General features: G+C 50.3%; 1 protein-coding gene across 4 annotated transcripts in view; it reads left to right on the top strand.

Moving 5' to 3' along the window:
• The window catches only part of Ptpre (protein tyrosine phosphatase receptor type E), a 149866-nt gene that overhangs the window by 126351 nt on the left and 11374 nt on the right, over positions 1-12141 (top strand). For all 4 annotated transcript variants that reach the window (XM_029479487.2, XM_021166288.3, XM_029479489.2 and 1 more), the window contains 10 exons: positions 329-405; positions 1062-1098; positions 2206-2303; positions 4985-5104; positions 6497-6660; positions 7192-7327; positions 8119-8268; positions 8528-8621; positions 10094-10170; positions 11488-11622. In XM_029479487.2, the coding sequence (XP_029335347.1) occupies positions 329-405; positions 1062-1098; positions 2206-2303; positions 4985-5104; positions 6497-6660; positions 7192-7327; positions 8119-8268; positions 8528-8621; positions 10094-10170; positions 11488-11622 (1088 nt within the window). The remainder of the gene's footprint in view (positions 1-328; positions 406-1061; positions 1099-2205; positions 2304-4984; positions 5105-6496; positions 6661-7191; positions 7328-8118; positions 8269-8527; positions 8622-10093; positions 10171-11487; positions 11623-12141) is intronic.

Here is a 12141-nt window from a genome sequence, read left to right as displayed (position 1 = left end):
CTTTACCCATATGTCCTCTGGAAGCCGGCATGCAAGACCCAGTTCTGTATCCTGAAGTCTCTTAGGTGCACCTGCAGTTGTTAGTGTTTGGACTGTGAGAACATGATCACTCGCTGCTGTCTGTGTGATCACTGGGCCTCCTCTTTTCCTCCCCTAGCTGAGGCACAAGTGAACAATGCAGGGGCACCCCACGCTGCCCTCAAGGGGAGACCTGGTTACATCCTTCCAGTAACTGACTCTTAGGTAAAAGACACCCTGGGCTTCTGTAGCTCATTGTTCTAACATCAAAGGGTTTGTTTGTTGGTTTGTTTTCCCCTGCTTTTCCCAGATGATCATTGCAGAGTGATTTTGAGCCAAGTGGATGGAATCCCCTGCTCTGACTACATTAATGCCTCCTACATTGATGTAAGTTGCCTGGTCTCCTTTCCCCTGGCTTAGCATGAAGCCGACACTGGGCACTCGGGGGGCTGAGTCTAAACCATGATGTTTAGGTGCCCACCACTCTGATCCTGAGCACTTGTGGTCACACTGAGAGCATGAGGCCATTGTGCCTTCCCAGCTCGCATCTGCACCAGAAGTCACAAAGATAGCAAATCCATCGCAGTCATGACCCCAGTGGAGGCTGGAGGTGTTTGGTCTCGATCCTTACAGCGCTGACAAATTAAACCCCACCGATGCATTTGACTAAAAATAAACCACAGTGAGCCTTGGAATTTAGTTATCTTTGAGATATCATTTAAAGCTTTAAATGTATTAAAATACAAAGAAATAAAGGGGTTTGTACACATGAGCCCATTTAAAAACATCGATCAGCATGTTGTCTGCTTGTGTGTGTGAAAACAAAAACACAGTAGTAAAGGCCACAGGAAAGGAACTCTGTTACCTTTGAGATTGCTAGGGTGGTTTGTTGTTGTTGTTGTTGTTGTTGTTTTTGTGTGTGTGTGTGTCCTTTTTGTTTTCTACATTCTCTCGGGTGGATCTTTCCTGCTCTTCTATAAACACAGTCGTCCCCTAGTCAAGGATAGTCCTGGATAATTATGGGTTTGGCTTCACTTTTCCAGGGCTACAAAGAAAAGAACAAATTCATAGCAGCTCAAGGTAAGAGTTCGATGTCGTTCATGCCTGCATGGTATTTTTATCGTGATTTGAATATCTAATGGCCAGCAATGCACAGCTTCTCATGCGTGTGCACCATTGTGTCACTGTGTTAGACACCCGCACTGTGTGCCCCTCTGTGGTCCACAGCACGCTCACACAAGGGGCCTCTGCTTACCCCGAGACTCTCATTCAGTAGATAACTGACTTCTCTCAGTAGCCTGAGCTCCGAAAGGCTCCTGCTTTGGGTGGAGGACAGAATGCAGGGGCTCTTAAATCAAGGTCCTAGCCAATGTGGCTCAGCTACAAGATCCTGTCCTTACCGTTACACCCAGTCCCAACCCTTCTAGTCGCCCGAAGCTGTCCTTTTGGGAAGGTGGCGCAATTCCCCAGGGAATCAGTGAAGCTGAAGCATGGCTTTCCTCCTCCTGCTCCTAGGCCAGATTTCCTAGACCTAGAAACACTTGTTACACATAGGGGACCAAGCCCCTGTAAATGAGAGAAAAGCCATTGAAAAGACATTGGTGGAAACATCACTAAGACCTGTATTTCTCTCATCAGCACCAGCTTGTCAGGATTTCTTTGTCTCCTGTCCTCTTTTCTTCAGCCAAGAAGTTTTAGCCTTAGGATCGAAAAATAGCTGTTATATCCCTAGGCACTGTGTCATATTCAGACAGGAAGTGAACAGAGGGCAGGGAGGTTCTTCATCCTGATCCCTCCCGTCCCTCTTCCGCTGTGTCCCTCCCTCCCGTCCTCCCTTCCCCTGTCCCTCTCCTCCACCACCACCACCCACCCCCCCTAAGCAAGTGCTCTCACTCACATTCCAGTTTAGCAGTTCTGGAGGGGGACGTGACTTGGAGGGAGTCAAGCCTATGGTGGCCTCCAGCCACTATGAATGCAGAGCAGACATTGCTCTCAACCGTCTTCCTGTGGTTCCCTTTCCTTTTGCCCGTGAATCGACCTAGCGGCCCAAACTCTGCCTGGCTGCACAGAAAGCTTCCAGGCTGCAGAGCCAGTCATGCGCCTGAGGAAGGTGTGATCCTTCCAAGGCTGAATTTACGGACAAAGTTTAGACGGCTCCTTCATCCTAACCCTCCCCTCTGCGCACAGGCCCTAAGCAGGAGACAGTGAATGACTTCTGGAGAATGGTCTGGGAGCAAAGGTCAGCCACCATCGTCATGTTGACGAACCTGAAGGAGAGGAAGGAGGTAAGCTCCCTGCACTGACCCTGCAGTCTTTCCTTCTGGCCCCCACACTCACCAGAGAGGCCTGACCACTCCCTCTGACTGGACAGTTCTCATCTAACAGTGGGGGGGCAAACAGCACTCAGGCCTTCCAGAATCCTATGTTGAGTTTCCACACCTCACTGTCCTGCTCCAACATTAAGGAATCAGAGGTCCCCTTCTTTGTCTGAGGATCATCATGGCCACCCGTGGCTCTAACCCCACTGGAGAGGAACAGACTTTAGAGTGAGAGGTACCAGTGTGTTCTGTGTGTGACAGGTCTGGCTGGCCTATCAGACTGAGCAGGTCTTTCCTAGACTAGAGAGATGGCCTCCAACAGGAGGCTCGTGGAAGATGTGAATGAGTGGCTGAATCTGAAGCATCAGGTGGGGATGAGAGGTTCACTAGCCTGGTCTCCTAACAAGGCAGACTCTGGTAGCGTCTGCAGAGCCTGTGTCTCCATCCCCATTGCCAGGAGCTTGCCTAGATGCAGGCTGGAAGGGAGAGTAACAGTGCCCTGGGAGACTTGAAGCCTGGCAGACTTGTTCGCATGGAACTCGTTTTCCAAGAAAAAGGGGAATTGGAAGCCTGAGGGAAGCTTTCTCAGGTGGAGAAACCCAGCTGGTAGACTGTGCTTCTAGCGTATTCCACTATGAAAGTCCAGCTTGGCAGAAGGTACCTGCCTGCTGGGCCCCCAGCCAGGGCATCTCCCTATAGATGGCACTAGTCTGGTCCTAACGGTTCCCCAAGTGCTGAGGACATGGCCAGAGCCTACAGGATTTGGGTGGAACAGCCATTATTGGGGTATGCAGGAGAATAAGGACGGGACTCACACAACAGGCAGCAGAGCACTCTTGTCCCTAGAGCACCTAACTGGTGGGCTCAATACCCAACAGCACAGGGAAAAGCCTCCAGCAGCCACTTCTAGTTTTCTGATCTATCAGAGAGAAAACGGGTTTGTTTTGTTTTGGAGACAAGAACAGGGACAGATGGGGACTGCCTCTTCTTACTTACTGCATGACGTCTAACCTGTTGTCCTTTGTCACCTATGTTCAGAGTGACAGGAACAAAACTACGGTGGAGCTGCCACCAGAGCCATCCTGCCCTGTGAGGAGGGAACCCTGCTTCTGTAGACAGGGAGGTTGACTCTCACAAGAGCTCGTGGGTCTCTGTGATCAACTGCTCACAGAGTCCAGATCTCCCAAAAGTTGCTTAGCCCTAAGCAGAGGCAGGGAAGCCCTAAGGACTTCTGTCCCCCTGTGTCCTGGTGATGTCATCCACGTCAACCTCTCTTAGAGCCTCCTGCTATATTTTTCTGACCCTGTGACTTAGGGCTGCCTGTTGGTTCTCTTCATTTCCACTACCTCAGATGGAGTCATTTCTCAAGAGAGTTCCTTTTCCTTGGTGGCTTGCGTTGTGGTCTCCATGATGTCCACATCCTGGGCAGAGCATTGCAAAACCCAGCTGGCATCTTATGAACTGAGAGTGGGACAGCCAAGAGTTCACTGGAGCCTGAGACCCCTTTTCTTTTCTTTTCTTTTTTAGTTTATTTATTTACTATATGTAAGTACACTGTAGCTGTCTTCAGACACTCCAGAAGAGGGCATCAGATTTCATTATGGATGGTTGTGAGCCTCCATGTGGTTGCTGGGATTTGAACTCGGGACCTTCAGAAGAGCAGTCGGTGCTCTTAACCACTGAGCCATCTCGCCAGCCCGAGACCCCTTTTCTATCTTTGCAAGAGTCGTTCAGGGAGGAATTGCTTGAGAGTCATCAGAGCCCCCAGGGGAACCATGACTTACCCAAACCAGAACCTTTGAGTCTCACTACAGGCCACACCCTGATGCCCTGTGACTGTAGGTCGTCTTAGGCCAGAATACAGGAAGGGGATGTAACAAGGATGCTGGTCTCCATGGTGACAGGCACCTTTTACTTTAAGAGAGTATTGATCCTGGAGAACTGGCCAGGTTGCTGTGCCTTTCACTGGTCATTTCTAGGACAGGCTTTGAGGTGCCCGCAAGGCTTGTTAAATTTTAGAGATTTCTCCAAGGAAGATTGTGAGGCTCTTGTCCCTCTGGTGGCAGGGGGTGATCGCCATTCATTCATTCACAGGCTGTGCTGATGGACAGCTTGCTGCCTGCCTGTTAAGCGCTGGGGCTTCAGGAAACACAGGGTGCCTGGGGTTTGTCTTCTGTAAAGAGCTGCCTGGGTGGCCTGGATCTCCTTAGGGTCCCCATGTTAGTGTGTGTGGCCTGATCAGAAGGAGAACAGAGAGCTGGACCCCAGGGGGATGCCTAGGGAAGGCATTCTGAAAGTGTGGAGGCAGGGTTCACTTGAGCCAGATGGTTGTTAGGGTCAGGCTCCCTAACTCTAAAGTGGCTTCAGCATGCATGGTCACGGCTGGCGTAATAGGATGTGAGAGATGAAGGGGTGAGCGAATGAGATATTACTATATGCTCCCCCAAAGCCACTCTGGTTGGTCCACAGCCACATTTGCCACCTCGGAGGCTTCTCTTCCCCCTTTATAAAAGACACACTCATGCAGAGTCATGCTTCCAGCTCATGATACACGGACTGCTGACACAGGTTACTTGACCTTACTCGGACGGTGGGAGGCCATGTCCCCAACTGTGTCTTGACTATTCTCCTTCAATTGCTCGTCACAGGAGAAGTGCTACCAGTACTGGCCAGACCAGGGCTGCTGGACCTATGGCAACATCCGGGTGTGTGTAGAGGACTGCGTGGTCCTGGTGGATTACACCATCCGAAAGTTCTGCATCCATCCGGTACACATGAATGTCTTATTTGGCTTCTCGGGAGCGAGGTTGGGGGGGGGGGTTACAGTGAGGACAGCTGCCCCACCTTGACCCACTCATAGCATGGCAAGAACTCTCACAGAGGCTGTGGTTGCAGGGCTGGATCCTGTGATAGACTGGGACAGGGTTAGTGGATCAAGGACCTGAATCTGGAGAGGGCTGGATGCTTTGACTCCCAGCCACTGTCCTGGGCCTCCCCAGAAGGTGGGTGAGCCAGCTGGAGAGGTAGAGGATTCAATGGGGGTTGGGGGCTTTCCCACTGCACCAAGCAGGCACTGCGCCACTGAGCTACTCCTAGGGTCCAGCATGATGTTTTTTATCCTTGCATTGTGAAACAAGATTGTTCGTGTGTTTGCTTGCTTGCTTGTTTGGGACAAGGTCTCACTATGTGGTCCATGGAGGTCTGGAACTTCCTGTGTAGAACATGCTGGCTTCAGACTTTCAGAGATCCACCTGCCTCTGCCTCCCAAGTGTTGGGATGAAAGACATGAGTCGCCATGTCTGGTGACAGAATTGTTTTATAATGGTGTCAAAAATTAGGTTCAGACTCTCCCCAGTATCTTTCATGCTCATTTCGAGGCAGCCTTCGATCAAAATGCTTGCGAACAAAGCAGAGGAAATGAAGACCGCAGAGACAGGCTGTTTTTATTAGGAATAAAATGTAAAGCAGTTGGTATGATTAAGTAGCAAAAATCTGAAAGAAGTGTCTAGAAGCCACCGCAGAAGGTTTTGAAAGGATGGACTGAGGGGCCTAGCCTAATGGTAGAGTATGTGCCTGAGGCATCCCAAAATTGTTATCCCTTGCTACGATACAGAGAATACACACACACACACACACACACACACACACACACACACACACCCCTTACTTCTAAACACACTGGTATTGTCATCTTCCACCATCAGGAGCAGGAGAACCAGGCATGCTGCAAAGGCTTGGAGAATCTGGGAGGGAGGGAGGGAGGGTCTGGAGGTCTCCAGTGTGTAGGCTGACCCTTCATCCTTCCTTCCCACGCTGACTCTTTGAGACTTAAGTATGCTGGCAGTGACTCAGGTCGCCACAAGTCATGTGGGACTGTGTAGACGGAGCAGGCAGGTCTGCCTCACAGCTGGAGTGTGTGAGCATTAAGACCAGCTTTGGGGATATGTGGCTACTGGGATCCTGGCCTGGTATAGCCAGCTGCAAAAGCCCTTTGCCAGCCAAGAGCTGTGCATTGTCACATCGGGTATGGTACCCCTGCATTCCAGGGTTCTCTGTGTTTGCAGCCGCTGACCTGGCATGAGCCCCACTGTCCTTAGGAAGGAGATGCTAAACGGTTCTACCTCCTATCTCTCACTTCACTTCCCCCTCATCCCTTACAGCAACTCCCAGAGAGCTGCAAAGCCCCTCGGCTGGTCTCACAGCTGCACTTCACCAGCTGGCCTGACTTCGGGGTGCCGTTTACCCCCATTGGAATGCTGAAGTTCCTGAAGAAAGTGAAGACACTCAACCCTTCACATGCTGGGCCCATTGTGGTTCACTGTAGGTATGTCAGGGAGGGGCCAGCCACAGTGTGGGGAATGGCCAGTGCAGCAGTGGTGGGGTGGGCAGAGCTAGGGCTGGGGGGAATGAAGTTTTGAAGCAGCTATACCCAAAGTTGCGTGTGGAGACAGGAATTCTAGCCCCTCTTGGTCTCTGGGGTACCTGCCCCAGTGTTGTCTGGAAAGACCCCCAATATGTAAAACTCTTGAAGGCTGACAGGCCCAGGTTGATGGCTGGCATGGGAGCTCTGGGCAGGCCCACTGACCTTGCCCTCTGCTCTACCTGGTACCTCAAGGACCACTTAGTTCCCATAGCAGGGGCCACACACACACACACACACACACACCTTCAGTGTCTAGTCCTGAGATAAATAACCAGAACAGCAGTGCCCTCTAGTGGCTATGCATAGATTTGCTCCTTGTTCTTCCAAGTTGCACCCTCCTTAATTTTGCCCCAGGTTCAGGCATCTTCCCAGGCTTGCCATTTACTTCAGGGGAATGTGACTCACGAGGTGGCATCTTTCTCCTCCCTGAAGCGCGGGCGTGGGTCGGACTGGCACCTTCATTGTGATCGATGCCATGATGGACATGATACACTCGGAGCAGAAGGTTGACGTCTTTGAGTTTGTGTCTAGAATCCGCAATCAGCGCCCTCAGATGGTCCAGACAGACGTGAGTGTTGTTGTTGTTGTTGTTGTTGTTGTTGTTGTTGTTGTTGTTGTTTTGCAAAGGTCTGTCATGTGGATAGATTCTACCACTGAGCTGTACTCTCAGCCACCCCTTTATTTCCTGGAACTCAGTCTTAGTGAGTAGCCCAGCCTGGTTTTGACCTGGCTCTGTAGCTTGGGCAGCCCTTGAACGTATCTTCTTTATGTCTCAGCTTTCCAAATAACTGGAATTTTGAACTATTGCCACCAGGCCCCGCTTGCAGGTCTGGGTTTTGCTGTTATTGGTTTTATTTATTTATTTATTTATTTATATCTCAAATGCTTCATCTCATCCCTCCTCACAGAGTCCCTCCTCTCATTTCCCCTCCTCTTTCCATCTGGGGCCCTCCCAGGTCCGCCCTGCTAGAATTCCACCCTTCCCACACACCCCCTGGTGCATCTAGTCTCTGCAGGATTAGGCACATCCTCTCCTGCTGGTCAGTTGGGTTTTAATAGGCAGGTGGCCACAGGCTATGAGCATGCGCATTGTCAGACCTGGTGTACCTCCCACTCTGTCATTACCTCCCATGGAGTCTCAAAGACTGGTGACCCTGATCCTTAGCATGTTCATATGCCATGGTGGTGATTCTAAGCAGCTGACATAGCCCCTGGAACCCTCGGAGGTAGTGGCCATTACTGTCATCTTATTTTACCCTAGACGACCAGTCCACATGATCACTAATGGGCTCTTGCTCCTCAGCCTTGTCTTAACCAGCGATGGGGCAGTCTTGAGTGGCACCCCCTGTCTCCCTACAGGTTCAGTATACATTCATCTACCAAGCCTTACTGGAATACTACCTCTATGGGGACACAGAGCTGGATGTGGCCTCCCTGGAGAGGCACCTGCAGACGCTCCATAGCACAGCCACCCATTTTGACAAGATCGGGCTGGAGGAAGAGTTCAGGGTGAGTGCTGCAAAGCAACTTCCACACCCTGAGGGGCTGGGAGTGGCTGAGGAGCCGAGGAAAGTGGTGTCAACTTCAAAGACGCCTCCTGAGCTCAGAAAGTTTGGTGGGTATCGGGTTGTGAGCTCCTGGGGAAGCTACATGTAGGATCACTTCATCTTCCGATATCAAGGTAACTTCTGGAGGCAAACTTGGGAGCAGGTCTCCTGCTGCAGGTCTGTCTGTCATGTTTGGCTCTAACTACATTCCTTGGCTGCAGAAACTGACCAACGTGCGAATCATGAAGGAGAACATGAGGACGGGCAACCTGCCTGCCAACATGAAGAAGGCCCGCGTCATCCAGATCATTCCATGTAAGGCAGTGGGCATGTGGGCCTCATGTCCTGGACCACCTATCTTCATACATCATACTAGGGGGCAAGCGCCTCTGGGTGATTAGGAGTTGTGTTCAAAGCTAGGAAGAAAGGACTCTCCTGGGGGCACTCAGAGGGATCTCCATGGACCCATAAGGGTCTCAAGTGGTACCTAGAATATAGCTCAAACGCAAGGCACCAGAGCTTCTGTATAGGGAGGGTTCCCTGGGACCTGAAAAGCTTGCCTCAGATGAGACCTGGGGCCTCACTAGCGCTCTCTGGAGGCCCCTTCTCCCTTACACAGTGGGAAGTGAGTTGCATGGTCAAGAATATATACATAAAAAGAACTAAATCAGACCAAAGGTGAATTCAACTGAGCCCTTGGAGTGTGGGGTGAGGGGTGGGGTGGGGGTGGGGCGGGGAGAACTTGCCTTGGGAATTTCATAACACTTAGCCTGAGGTAGAGTCAATTCTAATCTTCCATTGAGGACCAGGATAACTGAGGCAAAGACCCATAGTCAGCAGGAACCCACATCTGCCCCTGCTAGCAAGGCATGAAGAGGTATCTAGGCAAACACAGCTGGAGAAGCCTGTGGGATGCTCAGGCTTGAAGAGAGGGCAGTTCGTGTCTCACACTGCTTTTTCATGCCCTCCGTGGAGCCGAGGCTTAGTAACTGCCCACCAAGTAGACAGCCCACGTCTTCTCCAGAAGCAGAGTTCTAGGCGGCTGGGCAATTCAACCCCAGCCTCCATTACTTGGTTCTCTGTGACCTCAGTGTCTCCTTTGGCAGCTGCAGGTCTTATCTGGTTACCCTATCCATGTTCTTAAATGCAGTATGTTTAGTGCTTATATTTGAGGATACATTATACTGATGATTGGATAACGAAAAAGATAATTAGATTGTTTTCAGAGCATCCCCGAACCACGTTATGAAGTTATTTGATAACGGAAGCTCCCCTAAGAGATGGCTTTATTAATATTCTTGGTCTGTGACTTAATTCCTTTTCCTGTTGCTGTGATAAAATACCTTGCCCAAAAGAAAAAAAAAGAAAAGAAAGAAAGAAGGAGAGAGTGAGAGAGAGAGAAAGCAAGCAAGCAAGCTAAGGTAGAGTTGAGTCTGGCTCGGGGTTCAAGGGCACAGTCCACTGTGGTGGGGAAGTCAAGGGAGGGGAGCTTGAAGCCCCTGGGTCACATCATGTCCACAGTCAGGAAGCTGAGAGCAGTGCATGCAAGCGTGCGGCCGCTCAGCTCACTTTCTCTGTTCTACACAGTCCAGGATTCCCTGGCCAGAGAATGGCCCTGCCCTCAATTAAGATGGGTCTTCACATCAATTAACTAGGATAGTCCCCCTCCCGTTTACCCAGAGGCCCATCTCCCTGTGAGTTCTTGTCAAGTTCACAATTAACGTGGACCATCACAGTCTATAAGGCATGCTCATATCTACACTAACAAAGAAAATCCTGCTTTGCAGATGACTTCAATCGGGTCATCCTGTCCATGAAAAGAGGGCAAGAGTTCACAGACTATATCAACGCATCCTTCATAGATGTATGTATTGCAGTCCTGTGTGTGTGTGTTCATTGCAACATGTGACTCCTTCCTGTGTAAATATGTGCCCTTGAGTGTGAGCGTTGCTTTCCACCCTATAAGGAGCACTGGCACGCCATTTTTCTTGGCAGAATTACTTTGCTTTTAAAATAATAAATAGTGAGCCAAATGTGGTGGTACACACCTGTAGTTCCAGCCATTGGGAATTAGGAGACCAAAGCTAGCCTCAGCTACATAGGGACTTTGAAGCCAGCCTGTACTACATGAGACCTTGCTTCAAAAAAGTCACAATAAGGGAAAGATGACTTATCAACTAAGAGCACTTGCTGCTCTTGCAGAGGACCTAAGTTTAATTCTCAGCACCCACATAGTGGCTCATAACTACTGGACCTCCATTGCCAAAGGAACCAAAGCTCTCTTTTCGTCTCTACAGACACAAGGCATGTACATGGTATACATACATGCATGCATACATACAAACATACATGCAGGCAAACACTCATACACATTAAATTAAAAAGCAATAAAACCTTTAAAAGGACAAAAAAAATCAACAAATACCGAGCTTTGGAATGAGGCCTAGCCTTGCTGCTGAATAATTGTGTTTCCACATGACAATGGAACGCTGGCTCCTCTACATTTGCATATTGTGACACCACAGTTTTATGTGAAGAGCACGTGTTGGCTCTTGAGTGATGTCTGTGACTTGAACCCATATAGACTGGGCAATTATCTGTCTGGCACATGGCTGGATCCAGTCTCCATGCACGGTGGAGTTGGCAGAGAAAGAGACAAGAGAGAAGAACTCTGACCATATGGCTATTAGCACTTCTGTCTGCACTGCAGTGAACTAATGGATGTGTTGATACCAGAGGTCCCTGCTCTAGCTTCACACTCAGGCCCTCTGCACCACTGAGATAGGAATCTAGCTGGGACACAGAGCCCATGAGAATCAAGGCCGCTGAGTGCTGTCCTGGTAACCTTGGGCCTCTAATAGCTCTTTGAGATGACTTCAGCTACTGAGGTGGGATGTGTAGAGAAGCACCCTGATAAAAAGGCAGTTCCTGCTTGGTGGGTACATCTGTGGGCTGTGGCATGCACCTGTGACAGCAGGCCTCTGTTCAAGCCATCTAGGACTTGCACCTGTCACAGCAGGCCTCTGTTCAGGCCATCTAGGGCATGCACCTGTCACAGCAGGCCTCTGTTCAGGCTATGGAACATTGGATTGCTGACATCAGCCTAGGGCTGTCCTGAGTGCCTGTGGACATGGAGGCTCTGGTGACAAGTAGCCCTCCCCTAACCTCTGCTTCCCTCAAGGGCTACAGGCAGAAGGACTACTTCATGGCCACACAGGGGCCTCTGGCTCACACAGTTGAGGACTTCTGGAGGATGGTATGGGAGTGGAAGTCACACACAATCGTCATGCTGACGGAGGTGCAGGAGCGGGAGCAGGTGAGCAGGCTGGGGCAGGGGCCCTCTGTGTGCTGGGTGTATAACAGGCAGGTAGCTAGTGGTGTGGTGCCTCAGCAGTGTGGGAACCTGAGAACACATGGATGAGACCAAGCCAGGAGGCCTGAGGAAGAAGAGAAGGAGGAGGGAGGTTGGAATGATTCAGATCTTACTCCATCTTTGCTTCAGATGGGTGGGAGGGTTGTTGTCCCTAAATCGTCTTTGACTTGGCTATCTTTACTCTGCCTCAATGTTCCACCATTGTTTAAATGTCAAGGTTACAGCCTGTGAATGCAACGGACTGTTGCTTACTGTTAGCAAGATGTAAAGGCAGGCATTGATCTACGCCCCTAGTTCCTGTCCTAATGAATGAATTCGAAGACTTCCACATTTCCATTTTCCCCAGAGATCCACCCATGGCCTAGTAACATCACAAACTCAGGAAAGTTCGCGTCACCGGTACAGAGCATCTCTCTAAGTGCTAACCTAAGGCATGGCCACAACCCTGAATCTTTGTTTTGG

Source organism: Mus caroli, unplaced genomic scaffold (assembly GCF_978045245.1).
Source record: "Mus caroli unplaced genomic scaffold, Mus_caroli_1 scaffold_8, whole genome shotgun sequence".
NCBI lineage: Eukaryota > Metazoa > Chordata > Mammalia > Rodentia > Muridae > Mus > Mus caroli.
This window is presented reverse-complemented; position numbering and strand designations above follow the sequence as displayed.